Source organism: Ranitomeya imitator, chromosome 2 (genome assembly GCF_032444005.1).
Source record: "Ranitomeya imitator isolate aRanImi1 chromosome 2, aRanImi1.pri, whole genome shotgun sequence".
Lineage (NCBI taxonomy): Eukaryota > Metazoa > Chordata > Amphibia > Anura > Dendrobatidae > Ranitomeya > Ranitomeya imitator.
The window spans coordinates 41,637,944-41,660,228 of NC_091283.1; the positions used below are offsets into that span (position 1 = coordinate 41,637,944).

The following is a 22,285-nucleotide window of genomic DNA, read 5'->3' on the forward strand; positions in this document are numbered from 1 at the left end:
TGAAAAAAGCAGTTGGTTTGCACAGCGGCGTACACACAGCAATGCAGCTATCAGGGAGCCTTCTAGGGCAGCCCAATGAGCTACAGCGCTGAGGAAAAAAAAAAAAAAAGGAGCTTCCACTGTCCCTGCACACCGAAGGTGGTGTTGGGCAGTGGAAATCGCTACAGCACAAGCGGTTTTGTGGTTAATGGACCCTGCCTAACGCTATCCCTGCTTCTGACGAAGCGGCAGCAACCTCTCCCTAAGCTCAGATCAGCAGCAGTAACATGGCGGTCGGCGGGAACTCCCCTTTATAGCCCCTGTGACGCCGCAGACAGCAAGCCAATCACTGCAATGCCCTTCTCTAAGATGGTGGGGACCAGGACCTATGTCATCACGCTGCCCACACTCTGCGTTTACCTTCATTGGCTGAGAAATGGCGCTTTTCGCGTCATTGAAACGCGACTTTGGCGCGAAAGTCGCGTACCGCATGGCCAACCACGCACAGGGGTCGGATCGGGTTTCGTGAAACTCGACTTCGCCAAAAGTCGGCGACTTTTGAAAATGTTCGACCCGTTTCGCTCAACCCTATCGGGCACCATTGCGAAACCATACAAATTGGAAATCACAGTGTCAACTTAACAATTGGGCACAATTGTGACACCTAATGTTTGGGCACCTTTGCAGCTCCATATTAATTGGGCACTGTTGAGACAGCCTAAGATTTAGGCACTGTTATGAAACCTTAAGTATTGGGCACTTTTGCAACACCATATGAATTGGGCATCACTGTGGGCACCAATGCAGGACCATATTAATTGGGCATCAATGTGTCAACTTAATAATTGGGCACCATTGTGGCACCTTATGAATTGGGTACCACTGTAACATCTTAACTATTGGACACCATAGCAACACCATATGAATTGGGCATCACTGTGTCAATTTAATAATTGGTGACCATTGCGGTACTATGTGAATTGGGCACCATGATGACGCTTAATAGTTGGGCATTATTGCGGCACCATATTAATTGGGCCCTGTTATGACACCATAAGAATTGGGCACCATTTTCAAACCTTTAGAACTGGGTACCATTATGACACTGTAGGGATCATCTATCTCTTCATTCATTCTGACTGTAATAAATGGTCAAACAGATACATTTATTTCCAGTGCATCATAGTGAAAAGAATATGTTTTTTTGTCATCTGTTTTATGCAGGGATTTTTCAGAGTTATATACAGTAGAACAAGGTCATGTTGTTTGCAAAACTGCTGCCAGGCAATGTGGGACCGCATTGTGCGAGGAGCTTTCTAATATAACATAATGCTGTGGAACCAGGAGTCGGAGCCAGTAGAAAACATTTTTGAAATGCATTGTGTGGAGATTGCCTTTAGTAACTGAGGTTCATTGAGATCTGAATAGTTCATGGTAGGGCTGAACAATAACAGGTATTGGGATAAGAGAAGACGAAAGACTGGAGCCAATGTAAACCATACTGGGCTACCTCTGTGCAAAAAGTCTATTGCCAAAAATAAATAATCCAGCTACAAAGAATTCATTACTCTAAGGTGATATGAGCAACAGAAAAATGTGCTAACCAAAGTTATCAATCACACAATTGATCTTCTTTGAGGATTTCCAAATCTGTCAGAGCTCTGCTCCTGGCTATGATGGTTCTTTCCCTCCCTTTTCTTAAGGTATCGTTATGCTAAACGACTTACCAACGATCATGACCAGCGATACGACCTGGCCGTGATCGTTGGTAAGTAGTTGTGTGGTCGCTGGAGAGCTGTCACACAGACAGCTCTCTCCAGCGACCAACGATCAGGGGAATGACTTCGGCATCGTTGAAACTGTCTTCAACGATGCCGAAATCCCCGGGTAACCAGGGTAAACATCGGGTTACTAAGCGCAGGGCCGCACTTAGTAACCCGATATTTACCCTGGTTACCATTGTAAAAGTAAAAAAAAAACCACTACATACTCACATTCCGATGTCTGTCACGTCCCCCGCCGTCAGCTTCCCGCACTGACTGTGTCAGCTCCGGCCGTAAAGCACAGCACAGTGATGACGTCACCGCTGTGCTCTGCTTTACGGCCGGCGCTGACAGTCAGTGCGGGAAGCTGACGGCGGTGGACGTGACAGACACCGGAATGTGAGTATGTACTGTTTTTTTTTTTTTACTTTTACAATGGTAACCAGGGTAAATATCGGGTTACTAAGCGAGGCCCTGCGCTTAGTAACCCGATATTTACCCTGGTTACCAGTGAACACATCGCTGGATCGGCGTCACACACGCCGATCCAGCGATGACAGCGGGTGATCAGCGACCAAAAAAAAGGTCCTGATCATTCCCCAATGACCAACGATCTCCCAGCAGGGGCCTGATCGTTGGTCGCTGTCACACATAACGATATCGTTAGCGGGATCAATGCTACGTCACAAAAAGTGTGACGTTGCAACGATATCGTTAACAAAATCGTTATGTGTGAAGGTACCTTTAGTGTTAGAGATACCAGCTGGGAGGGGGAGGATGTAGAGGGAAGACCACATCGGAGACATGATGAAAAGGACTTAAGGAGGGCAGATCACTCAGGCTGTAGATTGGGAAGAAAGTACATGATCCTTCATGAGCAGTAGAAGGGAGAATGATTCCAGGATTACACAAGAAGTAACGGAACCATGGACACACTGACGTCACATCCAGGAAAACATACACGAGTGATATGTCTATACAAAAGATTTGAAACTAAGAACAGCCTCCAAACTGCATAGCAATGGGACTAAACATGAATTGCAAACCAAAAAAATTGAAGACTCAAACTTAGTGCAAATTTTTTTTTAAACTAATGGTATCTACTAACATATGTAAAAAAAAAAATTCCATGTCAAAGATACCCAATATTGTCATTATCAACTGTCCTACGTTACAGGAGCAATATTTCACCCCAGTGTAGGCAATATAGGCAAATGCCTAAGGTACCTAGCAGCTTGAAGGTTGCCTTTCAAAAGTGCCACAACTGTGTGCAAAATGTTCTTTTTTAAGGTAAATGGGATAAAATAGACATTAGACATGGAAAATGGTGGCTGTCCATAGATAAGTCATATGAACTTCATATAATGGGTATCAATTTTGCATCCTGAGAAATCCAAGACCTTAATTAAATTAAAGCAATGTTATGGGTGAACACATCAGTACGTGATCCGCATTCAATCGAATTGGGTCAGTGTAATACCATATAACACCAGTAGTGGCCACTGCAGAATAAATTTGCAGCTCCCAGGAGTAAACAGCAATGATCAGCCGATCACCAGCAGATCGTCTTTTAGGCAAAAGTTGCGAGACGTTCTATAATAGCAGACTTAGTTCATTTATATATTCAGAGCCAGGTATGAAGCTTTTTTTGGTAACATCTCTATTTTTGTGATTAAAATTAGCAGCTGTGACGCCTTAAACTGAGGAGTTTCAGAATGACAGCTACATAAATAGAGCGATTTTAAGAAAAAAGGAGATTTCTTTCATTCTGTCTCATTATTGGATCCCTCGTGGCAAGATTTCATTAGCTACGATAGGCTAAGCAAAAGACACTAGTCGATGTGTAAATGGAAAACATCTGGTTTATTAAACATGTTCAGTTACTGCCAAGGCGCATTGCACGCTTTGCTCCCCATAGAATAAATCAGATCTTTTTCCATCTCTCTAAAATATATTGAATATTATCAGTAGGTTCAAAGTGGACACTTGTTCAATGCAACCTATCAATCTGGAGGTCTAAAGACTGAGTATTTAAGGGCAATTTGTGGTGTAGAGTAGAGATGAGCGAATATTTCATTGTTCAGTTCGGATTACGATCACCTATTTTGCAAGATTCGCCAATTTATTCGCTGAACATAGTCAAATGCTATTAGAGTCAACGGGGGCAAAAAACAAACGCATACATAACATCTTCAAATGGATCCAAAAGCTGTGAGAGCACATCAAATGAGGGGCAGACACCAGGAAAAAGCGGCCTCAATTCACCCACAGTATACAGTTTAGATTGTCACGGCAGCAATCAGCCAGGCATGAGGTATTGGGGCTGGGCCAGTATTTACAGCTTTCAATTGAGCTTCAAATTAAGATGAGGTTGGTGAGGGATTGGTGTAGGGATCGGTGTAGGCCTGCTGTGCTGGGAGCCCTCATACCATATACAACAGCTCAACCTGCCTTGATGCTCAGTCACACTCAGATGGAACAAATATCAGTTTCATGGACTACTATTGTCAGAAAAATCTAAGGATAGTAACAAGGGGAGTTGACTCAAAGCAAGTGGAGGCCTGACGGCCTGCTACAGGCAACACGCATGAAGGAGACCCAACCAGGAGTCTACACATTTCCAAAAATTAGTGGCAGACACCAACAAAGTGACCTCATAGAGCTAGAACTAGTATAATGGGGACCGACATCACTTCCAGTAGAGCCAACTCAGCAGATGGAAACCCAATCAGGAGTGTTCACATTTCCAAAAATCAGTGGCAGACACCAACAAAGTGGCATCAATTTCACCAGAGTAGAACTAGTATAATAGGTACTGACTCATCTTCCACTACAGCCAACCCAGCAGATGTAGACTAACCATAACTGTTCACATTTCCACAAATTAATGTTAACATCTGCTGCTGCTGCTGCAACAGCAACCACAGAAGCCACACTAAAGATATCACAGACTGCAATTACATGAGATCAATACAGCACACTAAAAACTACAAGATTGCCTAGTCTGTACAGTCTGCGATTGGTGTGCAGAAGTCCTTGGAGATCCAAGACTTGTTCATCTTGATGAAAGTTAGGCGGTCTACACTTTCAGGGGACAGTTGGCTGCGCTTATCCATCAGGACATCAACAGCATCGCTGAAGACACGTTCCGAGAGAATGTTAGCTGCCGGGAACGATGAAACCACCAAGGCGTGTGAGGGGAGCTCAGGCCACTCACCCATTTTTGAAGACTAAAATGAACAAGGGTCCAAACCCTCCCAGATGGTATTGATATTGAGTTCTAGATACTCCTGCACCATCCTCTCCAGTTGTTCACCACGTACTAGACTTGGAATCTGTTATGATGGTACACAAGCTGGTATAAAAAATGTGTCAATGGACTCACAGAAATTGCTTCTGCCACTAACACTACTGCTGCTGCTGCCGCTAATGTTTTGATAAATTGAGGTGCCGGAGGTTGGAAGTTAGAGCTGCGATGCACACTGTGTGCAACACTGTTGTCTTGGGGAAACCTCTCTTAAGGCCGTGTAAAAGCATGTTTTGATAGTTCCTTTCCAGGCCAGGAAGCATCTGGCAAAATTTACCCTTATAATGTGGATCTAATGGAGTTGCAACCCAGTAGTCAGCACTATTTCTAATCATAACTATACGGGGATCATGTTGCAGGTAGTGCAGGAAGAAGGCACTCATATCTCAGGCTCTTCCATGAGGTCCAAGCCCATGCTGTGTTGATGGCTGGGTAACACTTGTGCTTTTTTCCTCTGTCCCCTCCCACCAACCATGAACACAGATTAATTTCACCACCACTAAATGACAAAGTGGGATAAGTTGTGCTGAATCACGTTTAGGAACAGAAAAAAATAGTATTTTGTACTCTGCAACAGTTGTGCACACAGATGAATTTCACCATCACAAGCTGTATCATGGTTGTAACAGAAACAAATTATTTTTTTTACTCTGCAACAGCTCTAAACACAGATGAATTTCACCTCTGCAAAATGAGAAGGTGGGATATGGCGTGCTGTATCACGTTTGTAACAGAAAAGCTTTTTTACACTGCAACAGCTCTGCACAAAGTTGAATTCCACTGCCACTAAATGACAAGGTGAGATATGATGTGCTGAATCACGTTAGCAACTGAAAAAAATTGTTTTTTTTTACTCTGCAATAGCTCTGCATACAGATTACGTTCTGCGGCACTAAATGACAAGGTGACATATGCCGCGCTGAATCATGTTTAGCAACTGAAAAAAATGATTTTGAAAGCTCTACTCATGCATGGATCACGATAGAAGCAGTGCACAACACTCTTGTATGAAATGTGCCCTGCTGTCTTTGTCTGTGGACCTCACTAATAGCACAAGAAAAAAAACTGCTGTAAGTTCGATTTCACAGCCATACAGGACACTAGATAGCTTAACTATCTGACTTAGAAACAAGCGCCTAGCTAACTAGCTAAAATCTATCAGCAACCAGGACTCGCATCGGGAGCAGCCTCTCTGCACCGTTATGCTGACAAAATAGGGCTAAAACTGCTGTCTGCTCTTTATATAGAGAGGGACATGTGATTTCAGCAGCCAATGGAACAAGTCATTGTGTCCACACATTGTGGATATTTCCTGCACCCTGATTGGCTAAGGCTACTTTCGCGCATCAGGTTTTTTGCATCAGGCACAATCCGGTGAATTTTAAAAAAAACGGATCCGTTTTTTTTCCATCTGATCCATTTTTTCTCATAGAGTTGTATTAGCGCTGGATTGCGCCTGATGTCCCAATGTTTCATCCGTTTTTTGCTGATCAGTCAAAAATTATTTTTCCGGTGGACGGAGAAAACGTCCAGAGCAATGTTTTTTCTGTCCAGCGGAAAAGCGCACAACGACTGATCCAGTATGAAACGCAGGTATAAATGGCCGAATCCGGCAACAAGCAGTTTTTAAAAGAAATCATGCATTTTCCATTCTGCAATCTCTCTCTCTCTTTCTCCCTCTCTCTTTCTCTCTCTCCTTCTCTCTCTCTTCTTTCTCTATTCTTCTTTCTCTCTCTCTCCTCCACCCCGAAACAGGATGTCACTGTTTTCGGGTCAAAAACAAAAACGGATAGAGCAGAAAAACGGATCCATCGCATGAGTTTTTTTTTTTAAATTAGCCGGATTGTGCCTGAAACAAAAAACCTGATGTGTGTAAGTAGCCTAACTGCATTGTGCATACATAAACATACGGAATAAAAAGTATTTACAAGAGCACACCGTTCCTCTGAGCTCTCCCCACCCCATCCCTTCATCAAACACGTTCCCCACGCTCATCATACGCCACCATTATCGTAGCCAAAGTGCTAAAAATACTTTAGTGGCAACGCAAATATTTTTCTGCACTTTTACCGAATGTTACTGATTTTTCCCGATTTTATGAAAATTTGCTTGTGTTTCCTATCACGAATCCAAATGTGCCACATTTGTGCCGAAATCATGTTTGGCAATTGTTTTCTGACCATATTCGCTCATCTCTAGCGTAGAGCATATATTTTTCTGCTTTTTTTTCCAATCTGCTCTTCTGCCTATATCGATAGATAATTCCTGATTTCCTTCTAAGTGGAGATGTTTGTAGTATGGGTAAAGGATGCACAAATAAATCCTTTTAACAACAGACCAACGTCATTCAAAAAGTTACGAAAAGCGTTGAAAATTGTCTGATAGCTGTCACTTTAAAGAGGCACAAAATGCTTAGTGGTCTCAACACAGATGAGGCCCAGAACCTTGCTGGTTTCACTACCCATAATGTGTCAAAGTACTTAGCAAAATTACCCAAAGATTCAAAACTCTGAACTCATTTGTGTAACCTTCTATGTCAGGTCACTGTTCACCTCTCGGAACCACACACTGGACTGTGTTAATTCACACAGGTCTTAACCAGCAAATCACTTTCTACGAAATATCAACCGATTGTTTCGTTACTCTACCTTTTATTCCCCTTATATCCAATCCAGCTTTGTAAGACCATATTTCAGCGAGTTTCTTTTCTACACTTAAGGTTTCCAAATAGTCATTCCTTAGACTTCGCTTAAGGGTTCTAGCTTTATTGTTCTCAGGCCCTGCTCTCTACGAGGGGCGATCCAAAAGTAATGATAATCAATACTAAACACAATGAATATAGTTAAAAAATTTTTTATTTTTCTACATAGTCTCCTAACAAGTCTATACATTTAGTCCATCTCTTTTCTAAACTTAGAATTCCCTTTCGAAAAAAATTCTTGATCTTGACCCTCAAAAAAATCCCCAACACGTATATCTAGACCTTGACCTAAATAGAATTGCTTCATCTCAACCAGACTCTATCTCCTAATGCCTTAATCTTGTTTCTTTTGATCAGGGATCCCCTGTCTGTGGCTCAGGAGCCCGTTGTGGCTCATGGGACTATGATCTGTGGCTCGCGGCTGTCTGACAACTAGATGCATTAGCACCAGGTGTACTCAACAAGGATGAGGCGAAGGTCTCCAGATGGTGACTTTTGTGAGTAGCCCTTCACAAAAGAGCAGATCTTTATACTTATGTTCTGGCCTTGCGGTTGAGAAGATAAATTAAATAAGTGCTAAGTTGGACATAGGATGATAATGGCAGATAAAAGGGGAGCTTGAAGCTGGATGTGATGGCGTGGTGGGAGTGCTTCATGCAAGAGGCGTGGTGGGAGTGCTTCATGCAAGAATACCAATGAAGGTAATGTGGGAACCCTGGATGCAAATACACTGCCTACAGTGCCTTGAAAAACAGTTTTTCACATTACACCCACACACTTAATGTATTTTATTGAGATTTTATGTGATACACCAACACTAAGTAGCAAGTATTTGTGAAGTGTAAAGAAAAAGATGCACAGTTTTCTAATTATTTAAAAAATCTAAATCTGAAAATTGTGACATCCATTTGTATAATTTCCTTTACACTTAACAAATACTTGCTACTTAGTGTTGCTATGTCACATAAAATGCTAAGAAAATACATTTGTGTCTGTCATGTGAAAAAAATGTGGAAAAGTTCATGGGGTATGAATACTTTTTCAAGGCACTGTAGGTGTAATTTCTGTGAGGAAGCTTTGGCTTTCGTTACACCTAAAATGGTTCTCTTGGTGTCACTACTGAGGGGAGGCAGAAGCTGGATGTTACTACACAGGGGGCTCTGGATGTGGCTTGCGATGCTCTCTCAGAGCTGAATGTGGTTCCCAATGTAAGAAACGTTGGGAATCACTGCTCTAGGCTGTGATTCTGAGGTTTCTGTCATACTACCATACCACTACTCTCTTCCACAGAGAGCTCCTTGCAGTCTTAAGGTACCGTCACACAGTGCAATTTTGATCGCTACGACGGCACGATTTGTGACGTTCGAGCGATATAGGTACGATATCGCAGCGTGTGACACGCTCCTGCGATCAGGGACCCCGCTGTGAATCGTACGTCGTAGCACATCGTTTGAAACTTTCTTTCGTCGTCCAGTGTCCCGCTGTGGCGGCATGATCGCATGGTGTGACAAAGGTGTGCACGATATTGTATACGATGTAAAGGGCGGAGGAGCTGGCTACGTAGGAGCGCTGAATTCTCCACCTCCCGTGTGCTGATTGGGCGGTACAATACTGTGCGCTCATTCGACAAAGGACTATTGTTCCCAGCGGATAAAACCGGAGCTCTCGAGCGCGCTATTCATTTCTCTCTGTAGCACGTGCTGTGAACAGAACTCCTAAATTCGCTGGATTCCCTGGACTTTTAACTACTAGACTTTTACCGCAAAAGGTATGTATAACGCTACAGCGTAGCATATGTTGCGCTTCAACGGGGATAAACGCTGGAGTGTGGTTGATTGTTCCTTTGAGTAGGGTAGGCCTGAGAACCTCAGGTACACAGCTGTTGCGTGGCCCAATTAATTAATCATTTTACAGATCGAGATGGTTGACTGCCCCATTTAATACCAGTAGTAACATATATAGTTATTAGATCAATGGTCAGAACATTGTTTTGTAAGCACGTGTATTTATTGTACGTTTGTTTTCTTTTTAGGAACTATGCTCACTTCCGATGAGAGTTCTGTTGTTGCTGCTGCCCTGGTGTTTGAGGCAGCACGTCTCCAAGAGGAGAGACGTCCTAAACGAAAACGTCGCATGTGGACCCGGAGCTGGCTGCAGAAAAGATCCACATTGTCACACATGGGTCTCATAAGAGAGTTACGTGACAATAACCCTCAAGATTTCCGAAACTACCTTCGGATGTCCGAGGAATCCTTCAAAATAATACTGTCTGCTGTTACGCCACTCATACAAAGGTGTGATACGCCGATGCGTGCAGCCGTGCCCGTGGAGGAAAGGTTGGCGGTGACACTGCGCTTCCTGGCAACAGGAAGGTCTCTTCAGGATTTGCAGTTTTCCGCAGCTGTTTCCAGACCTTTCCTGAGCGTTGTGATTCCGGAGACATGCGAGGCCATTGTGCAGAGCTTAAGGCATTATATGGAGGTACTACTATATTTTTTTGGCTGCTGTGTTATGTCGATATATTATACTAGCTATTGAACCCGTTCTACGCCCTGATGGTGAGCATTTCTATAGGTATGTGTTCTACATCCTATCATGTGCTGCTCCCATCCTGCGCCCCCATTCTGACATGTGCTGCTGTGATCCTGCGCCTCCATTCTGACATGTGCTGCTACCATTTTGCGGCTCCATTCTGATATGTGCTGCTCCAACCCTGCGCCACCCTTTTTTATTTGCTGCTCCCAACGTAATTTTATTGATTATATTATTTAGATATATTGTTTAGCACCCCCTCTGAGTCACCGAAGCCATCTGAAAAAATGGCTGCCTGCATACTCTGGGTTGTTGACTTTGTTATACTAATCCATACTGCGCCTCAATCACTGTAGGATGTCCACATGAGAGTGTATGTGCATAATATATTTGACCTAATTTGTACATGTTTCCTTCTCATCTTGCAGTTTCCCAAGACGGCGGATGACTGGAAGAGGATTGCTTCCGATTTTGATGAGCTGTGGCAGTTTCCAAACTGCGGTGGTGCATTAGATGGAAAGCATGTGCGCATCACGCAACCAGCCAACTCTGGATCCTTTTTTTTCAACTACAAAGGATATTTCAGTGTGATCCTCATGGCCCTTGTCAATGCGAACTATGAGTTTGTCGATGTGGATGTTGGCATGAATGGTCGAGTCTCCGACGGTGGTGTTTTTGAACACACTTCATTTGGGGAAAGCTTGAGGAACAATGAACTGCTGTTGCCACTAAATGAAGACACAAAAGCAAACCTAAATTTTGTCTTCATCGCTGATGAAGCTTTCCCTCTTCATCCACATTTGCTGAAGCCATTTGCACAGAGAACACTCACACCGGAGCGCAGAATCTTTAATTACCGGTTGTCGAGGGCCCGTCGTGTGGTTGAAAATGCCTTTGGGATTATGGCAAATCGGTTTAGAGTGTTCCACACAGCTATCAACTTGAAGCTGCCATCTATAGACTTTGTGGTTTTGGCATGCTGTGTGCTCCATAATTTCCTGAGACGTCATGATACGAACTCCTATTCTCCTCCTTCGTTTATTGATGCAGTGGACGCAAGAACCGGAGATATTGTGCCCGGGGAATGGCGTACACAACCTGATAATTTTACAGCTCTTCAAGCTCTTGGATCTGGCAGACAGGCAGACGATGCAAGGGACTGTCGCGAAAAATACTGTCAGTACTTTAATGGTTCTGGAGCTGTACCCTGGCAGGATCGCGCCGTATAAAAAAATTTTTTTTTTTGCTTTGCTGTCATATAAACCTCTCTAAATAACTTTAAATGTGATGCCTATAAAATGGTGCTGTTAACCCTTATAGCTTGGTAAACATTAAAGAAATAATGCGAAGATTTTTGGTTTTTTTGGAACACTTTCTTGGTTTTAAATTATTTTACAACAAAATATAACATAACCCCCCCCCCAAAAAAAAAAAAATTATCTCCGGCCCAAGAGGTGTCGCAGCGTCACGCCCTGCTGCTCCACTTGACTCTGGAGGAGCGCTGCTGTCTGCTGCAGGAGCGCTGCTGTCCGCTCCAGTCGCAATTGTCTCGCCAGGAGCTCTCTTACGGTGGGCGGTTCTGTGGATAGAAGAGGTTGGAGAACCAACGTTGATTCCACTGAAAATACATCTCGACCTCTGGGGCAGGACCAAATTTTCTGTGTTGTAAATTTCTATTTGGTCTGGCACCACAGGGCGATGTAAATTTTATTAAATTTTACAGTTTTAGTTGTCTATGGTGACATCCAGCAGAAAACCACTCGCATTATCTTGATACTTACGGACTTACGGAAAAGGGACGCCGGTTCCTCATTGCCAGAACCAGAGCTGCTAATGTCCCATCCCAGCGATCTGGCCTCTGCTGCAGCAGCTAAAAGGAAATTATAACAGATCTGGTTAACTATGGAACACGCCGTTGGGAAGCGCTCACTGTTTTGGTCACTTACGTATGTTAGCTTCTGGGGAGAATGCCGCCGACCCGGGGGAGGAAGAGGAGTGTCGAAAGGGAGGTGTTGAGGGTGGTGTAGGGGTGCGAGGCCGTCTGCTGTCTGGTGGTGGCGTGGTAGGCCGCTGGGTCATTACTGCGTCTGTAATGTATTCAAATATTTCCGCTACCCTCTTATGTCCCGTATGCAGTTGGAAAACTGTAATCTATGATTGTTAACTTACGTGACGTCACGGACTGTGGGCTCCCGCTGGTGGTGGATGCTGTGGTGCTGCTGGCAATGGCAGGTACCTGTTGCCGCCGCTGTCTCTCTACACAGAAAGTTAACAAACGCAATCTTTAAAAACACATGTAGAGTGCTGCAGATCAAAGCTAACAATATACTGAAACATAAAATTTATATCACACTTCACAGGGGTGCGAGGGTGCATGGTCGCAACAGATGGTGGAGGCGTGGTAGGCCGCTGGGTCATTACTGCGTCTGTAATGTCTTCAAATATTTCAGCTACCCTGTTATGTCCCGTGTGATGTTAAAAAAAAAAAGCAATAAATGATTGTGAACTTACGTGATGTCCCGGACTGTGGGCTCCCACTGGTGCCTGAAGATGGGGTACTGGTGGCAATGGTGTGTCTGACTTGCCGCCGCTGTCTCTCTACACCTAAAGTAAAGAATCACAATGTTTACACACAAATGTTGAGTGCTGCAGAGCAAAGCTTACAATATACTCAAACATAAAATAGAGATCACACTTTACAGGGGTGCGATACTCAGACATGTATGTGGGCTCTGGTGTTCAATGGTCTTCCTGTCTTTGGAAAACGTATTATTTCATCAGTAGGCCAACCTCCTCAGTTAATATTTATGGGAAATTGAGAAAGTAAAAATTATGGACATCTTAATAATTTAAAGATGGTGGTTGAGATTAGGGAACCCGACAAGTTTTCTCACGGACAACGCATATTCTGCTTGGAAAATAACTAAATTTTAACAAAACGGGGCATGTGTTTTAATGCATTTGAGGTCACGTTGGCAACCATGAGCGCAGAACTTTTTTTTTCCTTCACAGAGGCAAAGAGACAGCGCCGCCGTAGACACGAGGCATCACACACCGCCTCTGAAGTCCCTGAGCCCTCCGGGTCAAAGACAACTGATCCTAGTAGGTTCCCACAATAATGTGATTTGGATTTGGTTGCAGGTCCCCTCCTCCCCACACCCCCGGCAGCCAGTGTTGCCATATATGCTAACAGACCTTTTTTTTTTTTTCCTTCACAGAGGCAAAGACACAGCGCCGCCGTAGCGACGAGGCTTCTCACACCGCCTCTGAAGTCCCTGAGCCCTCCGGGTCAAAGACAACTGATCCTAGTAGGTTCCCACAATAATGTGATTTGGATTTGGTTGCAGGTCCCCTCCTCCCCACACCCCCGGCAGCCAGTGTTGCCATATATGCTAACAGACCTTTTTTTTTTTTTCCTTCACAGAGGCAAAGACACAGCACCACCGCCGCCACGAGGCATCCCGCACAGCCTCTTCTACATCTGTGCCCTCCGGTTCTACTCCTCCAGATCCTAGTAGGTTCCCACAATTATGTGATTTGGATTCAGTTGCAGGTCCCCTCTTCCCCCCCACCCCCTCCCCCGGCAGCCAGTGTTGCCATATATGCTGACAGACCTTTTCTTTTTGGGTTCCCTTCACAGAGGCAAAGACACAGCGCCGCCGTAGCGACGAGGCTTCTCACACCGCCTCTGAAGTCCCAGAGCCCTCCGGGTCAAAGACAACTGATCCTAGTAGGTTCCCACAATAATGTGATTTGGATTTGGTTGCAGGTCCCCTCCTCCCCCCCCCCGGCAGCCAGTGTTGCCATACATGCTGACAGACCTTTTTTTTTTTTTTTTCCCTTCACAGAGGCAAAGACACAGCACCACCGCCGCCACGAGGCATCCCGCAAAGCCTCTTCTACATCTGTGCCCTCCGGGTCTACTCCTCCAGATCCTAGTAGGTTCCCACAATTATGTGATTTGGATTCAGTTGCAGGTCCCCTCTTCCCCCCCACCCCCTCCCCCGGCAGCCAGTGTTGCCATATATGCTGACAGACCTTTTTTTTGTTTTGTTCCCTTCACAGAGGCAAAGAGACAGCGCCGCCGCCGACAGCAGAAGGCATTCGACACAGACTCAGATCCCGAAGTGCCCTCCGTGCCTCAACAACCTAGTAGGTTCCCACAATAAAGTTATTTTGATTTTGTTGCAGGCCCACTCTTTCACCCCCAACCCAAACACCCCCCCCAAGTCAGTTTTGCCCTTATATGCTGACTGTTATTTTTTTTTTCCTTCACAGAAGCAAAGACACATCGGGAGACTACTGTGTTATTAATGTTATGTTTTTTGACCCACAGCTGTCGTCACTGTGAACAAGGAGGATCTTGAAGCCGGCATAGAAAAGCTAATCCACACTATGGCGCGTATTCAGGAGCAGCACAATGTGGCAATGGAGGAGCTGCAGAAGCTGCGGGACATGTGCCAGCAGTTGTAGGCGGGCCAATAAGACAGTTTTGGTTGTTACAATAAAAATATTTAGTTTAACTATCATTCCATTTTTTTTGTATTAGTTAACTGTACATGAATTTGTTACGTTAATTTGTGCCCTCATACAGTGCTGTGATCGAGACACACCAATCAAAAAGTAGTGATAGAATTTCTAATAAAAGCTTTTATTTGAAACATTATTTTAACAAGACAATAAAATAAAAAGGAATGTAAAAGAAGTTAGGAAATCACAAATTATGATACGACGATTGTTCCGGCTGAAAACTTTGGTGCCTGATGGGCGAAGCCATATGTGACGGTATTGGCGTGTAGGAGTTATTAGGGGGTGGCTGGCCGAAGTGGGAAACGTGAGCATTGTGTCGCATCGATGTCTGACACTGTGACCAACCATTGTAATTTGATGGCTCTGTCCGCTGTATTGGCCGGGAAGAGACCAAACAAGTGTTCTTGTCCAAATCGCCATCAGTACCCTTGTTTACTGCTTCCAGAATCAGACGCTCTGCTAGTATTCTTTGGTTGTCGTCCATTTTGGCCAGTTTGTCAACCACATAGTGTCCAAACCCCTGCAACGCAGGGCTAACATTTCTTGTCAACACCTTCTTAGCAAGGCTCAATAGTTCATGTGAGGCGTCTGAGGTGGCTTTCCGTTTTCTTTGACCTTGCCTCGATTGAGTCCTGGCAGGTGCAGCCTCCACTAAATCTGTTGTCGTGCAGTCCAGTGAACAGTCCAGTGTACTCTCCTGCGCACTGTCATCCTGGGGGGGAAAAGAAAAACAAGTTATGAACCCGGCAACAAAAAGTTGTACCACCATAACCGCATCCAAACTATATATTCGTAGTAGGTAAAAAAAAAGATTATAATATATTTTAAGCTTAGTAATATTCTTTAACCCTCCCTTTTATTTAATACTTTGAACTACACTGTTCTGACTGCTAGGGGAACCTGACGAAAATTTAATAGTCTAAATAGTCTCAACAAGAGTACATCGGCAGCTTGAAGCGATACTATTTTCTATATTGCTTAGATGGTATGGTTTAGATATATCGCCATTTCATACATATTAAGTTCCCCATATAATACTTGACTGCGACAGGGTTACTTATGTGTATATGTTTTTGTAACAACTTCAAACTGATGTGATAATCAGAAGTATAAAACATAAAATGCAGAGAAAAATTATGTAATTATAGGACACATTGGTGAACTTTCGTCCAAAGAGCTACTTACTTGTTGCCCTTGTGACTCCTGCTCGGCGTGGTTCTCCGAAACAATTTGTTCCACAGGTGCCAAGTTGCGAAGACACGTGGAAGTCCGTGGCACCTCTTGGTCCCTCAGAAAATTAAGATGTTCAAAATACCAAAGTTTTGGCACATAAACATCTTCAGTGGAAGCTCCGGACCTTGTAGTCTGAAGAACCTTGTTCAGCTCCTTCCTCCACACCGTGCGGAGCGCCTGGATTTTCTTTTTAATAACTGCTTCGTTTGCTGCCTCTTCGGGTGCATGACAATTGTAAAGCTCAATGAGCTTTAAGTAACCCTCCCTCCTCTTTTCCCTGTTACAATACTCAGGAGATTTGATTTTCCAGAGGCAGGGAAAAGACTGATAAATTTCGATGAAATCCCTGATGAACTCCACACGATTTGACATCTGAAAAATAAGTATAAAAAAAAATTACATGGTTGACAAAGAGTCCTTTAAACAATACTTTTGCCAGTGTGCCAAACGCTTAACAACAGCAGCCACACAAAGCGCTCATGCCTACCATCGCTTCTTCCATCTGCCACGCCATAGGCCACCATAACCCAAAACAGTGTACCGCCCGCTTCCCTACAGCAGCCACACAAAGCGCTCATGGTGACCATACATTGTACCATCTGCCACGCTGTAGCTCACCAGACACAACCGGTCATAACCAGTCACAACAGCGTACCATCCGCATCGCTTCAGCGGCGGAACGAAGCGGTCATGCCGACCAAACTGCGTCCCATCTACCACGCTGTAGCCCACCAGTCACGACCAGTCACAACCAGTCACAACAGCGTACCATCCGCATCGCTACTTCCATCTGCCACGCCATAGGCCACTACCGCCCGCTTCCCCACAGCAGCCACACAAAGCGCTCATGGTGACCATACATTGTACCATCTGCCACGCTGTAGCTCACCAGACACAACCGGTCATAACCAGTCACAACAGCGTACCATCCGCATCGCTTCAGCGGCGGAACGAAGCGGTCATGCCGACCAAACTGCGTCCCATCTACCACGCTGTAGCCCACCAGTCACGACCAGTCACAACAGCGTACCATCCGCATCGCTACTTCCATCTGCCACGCCATAGGCCACTACCGCCCGCTTCCCCACAGCAGCCACACAAAGCGCTCATGGTGACCATACATTGTACCATCTGCCACGCTGTAGCTCACCAGACACAACCGGTCATAACCAGTCACAACAGCGTACCATCCGCATCGCTTCAGCGGCGGAACGAAGCGGTCATGCCGACCAAACTGCGTCCCATCTACCACGCTGTAGCCCACCAGTCACGACCAGTCACAACAGCGTACCATCCGCATCGCTACTTCCATCTGCCACGCCATAGGCCACTACCGCCCGCTTCCCCACAGCAGCCACACAAAGCGCTCATGGTGACCATACATTGTACCATCTGCCACGCTATAGCTCACCAGACACAACCGGTCATAACCAGTCACAACAGCGTACCATCCGCATCGCTTCAGCGGCGGAACGAAGTGGTCATGCCGACCAAACTGCGTTCCATCTACCACGCTGTAGCCCACCAGTCACGACCAGTCACAACAGCGTACCATCTGCCACATTGTAGCCCTCCAGTCACAACAGTGTACCATCCGCTTCGCTTCAGCGGTGGAACGAAGCACTCATGCCGTCCATACAGCGTTCCATCCACCACGCCCAAGCGGTTTACATACCTCGAAGCAGCGGTGCAAAGCGTGGTATATTCAGCGAAGTACAAAATTCCAATGTCCAGGTCCACCAAGTGTCCAAGTACGAAGTGAAGAAAGGAAATTTTGAAAGCAGTGAGGTGGCATTGGGAACAATAGCGCTCAGGTGACAAATTTTCCAACCAATTGTGTGCACAGAACCTTTGGCCTATCAGCACACTAGCTAGTAGCACAACACGCCCCCAGTGAACAACGTCACGCACAGATTATGCAAAATTTGCTCTGAATCGTCGTGTGTGACACGACCGTACGACTGTCCCATACGACTTCTACATCGCAAATACGTCATGAATTTATCGCTTCAGCGCCGTGCATCGTGTAGTGTGACCGCAGTCTACGATGTTTGAAACGATAATTAAGTGACGATGCAACGTCACAAATTGTGCCGTCGTAGCGATCAAAATTGCACTGTGTGACGGTAACCTTACGCACCACACAACTGAGCTCCAAGGCCATACTACAAGCCTCATGACCTTCAGTAGTGATCTTCTCTGATTTCTGCAAAACTGGCTTAGACCTAGCTAGAGCTTCCCTGGGGTTTGAGCTTACCACTGATTACCCTTTTTTGGTTCCCACTAGGCTGACTTTATCTCCAAAGCTTCAGAAGACAATCCAAAACAAACCCCCTTAAGGCTAATAGTACATACGCAGTTTCAGTGAAGGCCTGCAAAGAGTACTGCAAACCCCTTTCCTCCACGTCTAGCCTGCCTAACCCCTGTATTTACCATACTGTCTTCTTCAGGACATCCAAGCCTTTGTCATTAAAGCATCCAGACTCCTTTCCTTTATAAGACTCCTTGCAAATATGTCTAGTCAATCTCCTTTTAGGGTTTCGCAGAATCGAGTCGCATCTCCTGCTCTCCAGCCCATTTCCAATCCTCAGCAGAGTTTTCACATCTTCCTTACACTTGCAAGGGCTCAACCTCAGTTCTTTATTTGCCACCCACACTTAAAAAACATATCTTTAGACTTCCTTTGGAATTTTAGGGTTAAATATGTTCATCTACAAAAATTTGATGGAGGACGGGGACTACAACGTCTGTACAACTCTGCAGGAAGGTTCGACCTCAGTTCTTCAGTTACCACCCACACTCGAAAAACATATTTTGATAGGTCTTTTGGCTTCCTTTGGAATATTAGGCTCAAATATGTTCATCTGGGAAAATTAGATGAAGGATCGGGACTACAACCTCTGTACAATGCTGCAGGAAATCTTGGCACTATGAATAAATGAAGTCTGAATTATGACATAAAATAATCAGGCATCATCCCTCATCTATACGGAGCGTTCTCACCACCCAACAGTAATGAAATTACATTACCCATCATTTATCTACTTCTAATCAGTAGCAATCAAGAGGACAAATAGATTTCCTGTCTTGGGTCTAGCAGATAATCTGTTACCGTCCACTCTATTCACTTGGTCTAATCCATTAGAAGTATTTGGAATTGATCCTCCCATTGATGCGAACTTGGTTAATTCGATTTAAAATATGTGAGGAGGACTAAGGAGTCATTTCAATCCAACTTGACATTGCAGTGGACACTTGTGCTGTTGAGCTTGTGGAGTTGAGCAGAGCAAAGTATTTTGTTAATTACCATTTAGAAAACGTTTTACCTTCAGTAATACCTTTGTTCATGGATCCCATTGTGTCAGCAAAGATTATGTTAAAGATTTCAGTTAAAGGTTCGGCTGTCACACCACTGGAATGTAGCCGATCTTGGTCTATTGATTTAGTAATTGCTCCCACAGGGAATTCCAGAACATTTTCCTATTAAGCAAAAGGTAATTTGTCTTTTGCACAACACCGTGTACTTCTATGCTACCGTGTACTTTGGAACAATACTAATAATATCCGTTTTATTATTGTCATGTTAACAAGAATAAACAGCCTCAATTACCCTTCATTCCCTGACACCACAGTCTCAGCTCTGTAGAGTGATGCCGGTCTACTTGAAGAGCCATGGTGCCAAATGCTAGTAGATGCCTACAACCATGTTCTTTAGAGGTGATCAAATCTTTTGACATTCATATTCACCAGGTTCATCAAATTACAATTTGTGGCGAACTAATTCAATATTCGCCAGCAATCGTAATTCGAAACCGAATAGTGAAAAATTAGCTCAACTCTGGTCATCACGTATGGAGAAAGTTATGGCATAGCGGATATGTAGTTCCTCCTTCTTCAATAAAAGGTAATGTATTGTATATCTTATGCCTAGTATTAGATTTTCAGCCTTTTCATTGTAGACTCTTATAACCCAGAACTGTTTTCACCAGATTGTTGTTGTTACACACCTGTCCTGTGTATCACAAGCTCCTTTGCCTTCTCCTGGGTCGACTGCCCTTCGTTGTGCTCCATGTCGAGTTTTGCAAGTGGTCAATTACATCATCTGCTTAGGCTTATTTAAGGCCCATTAAGACACACACCTGTGCTTTGGGATTGAGACTCTAGACCTCTATGTTGGTGTGCTCCATCTTCTGTGCATACTGAGCTTTACTTGCCACATCCCTGCTGGGTTACACTACATCCGTCTTGCTGTTACTGAGATTCCGAGTCTTCGCTGCCCTTCCTGCTTTTTTCATTAACACCTGGGGTCCATGTGCCCACCCAGACCTGAATGTCGATGGATCCACCTCACCAGGAGAGCCTAACAATTGTAAAGGCATTTTAGTTCACTTTGTGCATTTTTAATCCCCAACCAACCAAAATGTAAACATTATACAGCTGTCAATATGTGCATCAATATTCATACTCCCTGGAAACATTTTTACCTCCTCTTTCACTTTCATAAGGAGAATCATAATCTCTTTCCATAATCAATAGCAGCTTTTCAGAGCCTGGGAACATCTACCTGTTCCTCTGCTGCATTAAATGTCTAAAACACCCCCCTCCACACCTCCGCTGATATAACGTTGCCTTCCAGAGACTATGCAGGAATCATCCCCAGATACAGAATATATCATAAAACACAATTACACTTGTACATTACAGAGAAGGCTGAAATATATAACTGCTTATGCTGTGAATTCCACCCCAGGAGGACGAGAAATGACACTCATCTGTGTGTAAATCATGTTATCCCAGCACTTATCTTTCTGGGGCTGTCAACAATTTGTGCATGTGATAGAGAGCAGCCACAATCCAGCTCCTCTCTAAATAGGATGAAATTGGAGGATTAGGCATCATTATCTCACCCTCATACGGCGCCAACAAACTGCTTAAATGTGGCTCATTAAGAGCTCAAATAAAAATATCATCATTGTATAAAGGAACGGCTGTAGAGGGGGCAGAGTGTGTGTGGGTAAGAGGGGCATTTATATAAAATCCCAGGGAATAAAAGTGAACAATCTTATAGGACAACTCCAGTCATTATTAGATTGGATGTTATTACCACTTGGTCCAGGTGATAACTTTCAATCTCCGTATGAGATCCCCTGCACCCTCTCTCTGGATCACTATGGAATGCCCGCTCCATCTGCAATAAACTACATGTGATTCGCAACCTCTTTTCCTCTCGCAATCTTTTCTTTCTGGGCTTCACAGAAACATGGACACAGCCTCCCCCGCTGCACTATGTTACGGTGGCCTCCACTTCATTCACACTCCTCACCCTGGCAATAAACATGGTGGAGGAGTGGGTCTTCTCCTTTCTTCTAACTGTACCTTTAACCCAACCCCACCTCTACCCTCCCTTATCCTCCCTTCTTTTGAAGTCCACACTGTCCGCATCTACTCCCCCTACAACCTCCAAATGGCCATCATATACCGACCTCCGGGCCCGACCACTGCCTTTATTGACCAATTCTCCACCAGGCTCCTTCACTTTCTCTCTGCTGACATTCCTTCCATCATCATTGGTGATTTCAACATCCCCATTGACACCCACCAGTCAGCAGCCTCCAAACTCCTGTCCCTTACTTCATCCTTTGGACTTACTCAGTGGTCCTCCTCAGCCACCCACACAGACGGACACACATTAGACCTTTTCTTCACCCGTTTATGCTCCCTATCTAACTTCACAACCTCCCCTCTCCCTCTATCTGACCATCATCTACTCACTTTCTCATCCCTGTCCTCCTCACCTATCACCCATGTCCAGCAACATGCGCACCCACGCAGGAACTTCGCACACCTAGACATTCACACACTCTCTGACTCTATCCTTCCACTAGGATCCATATCCTCACTCCATGACACAGACACTGCCACTGCTTTCTACAATGCCACTCTTGCATCAGCTATTGACATGGTTGCCCCTGTCATGGATAGCAGAGTGTGACGAACCAATAGGCAACCCTGGCACAATAACATCACTAAAAAGATTCGGCAAACATCCAGAATTGCATAACGGCGTTGGAAGAAAACTCATTCGCAAGATGATTTCACTGCACTCAAACAAGCAACACTTGCATTCAAATCAACTCTCACCTCTGCTAAACAGGCCTACTTCACAACCCTCGTATCTTCCCTGGTTACATTAAGGACTCTAGAGAAGTACTAAAAACTTTCTCCAGAAAAACATGGCAA

The 22,285-nt window shown here is 44.6% G+C and overlaps 1 protein-coding gene and 1 long non-coding RNA gene across 2 annotated transcripts; both read right to left on the reverse strand.

The window, feature by feature from the left end:
- Positions 1–12,088: 12,088 nt before the first annotated feature.
- Positions 12,089–13,029, reverse strand: LOC138667166 (uncharacterized). Its single transcript, XR_011318622.1, has 4 exons — positions 12,794–13,029; positions 12,452–12,538; positions 12,229–12,369; positions 12,089–12,152 (listed from the first exon to the last, which is right to left on the reverse strand). It is a non-coding gene; the product is annotated as an uncharacterized lncRNA (long non-coding RNA).
- Positions 13,030–14,778: 1,749 nt separating this feature from the next.
- Positions 14,779–17,474, reverse strand: LOC138667167 (uncharacterized). Its single transcript, XM_069755462.1, has 2 exons — positions 15,998–17,474; positions 14,779–15,524 (listed from the first exon to the last, which is right to left on the reverse strand). Exons 1-2 carry the CDS (start codon positions 16,415–16,417, stop codon positions 14,997–14,999), a joined length of 948 nt encoding a protein of 315 aa, XP_069611563.1. The 5' UTR covers positions 16,418–17,474; the 3' UTR covers positions 14,779–14,996.
- Between the last annotated feature and the right edge of the window lie 4,811 nt (positions 17,475–22,285).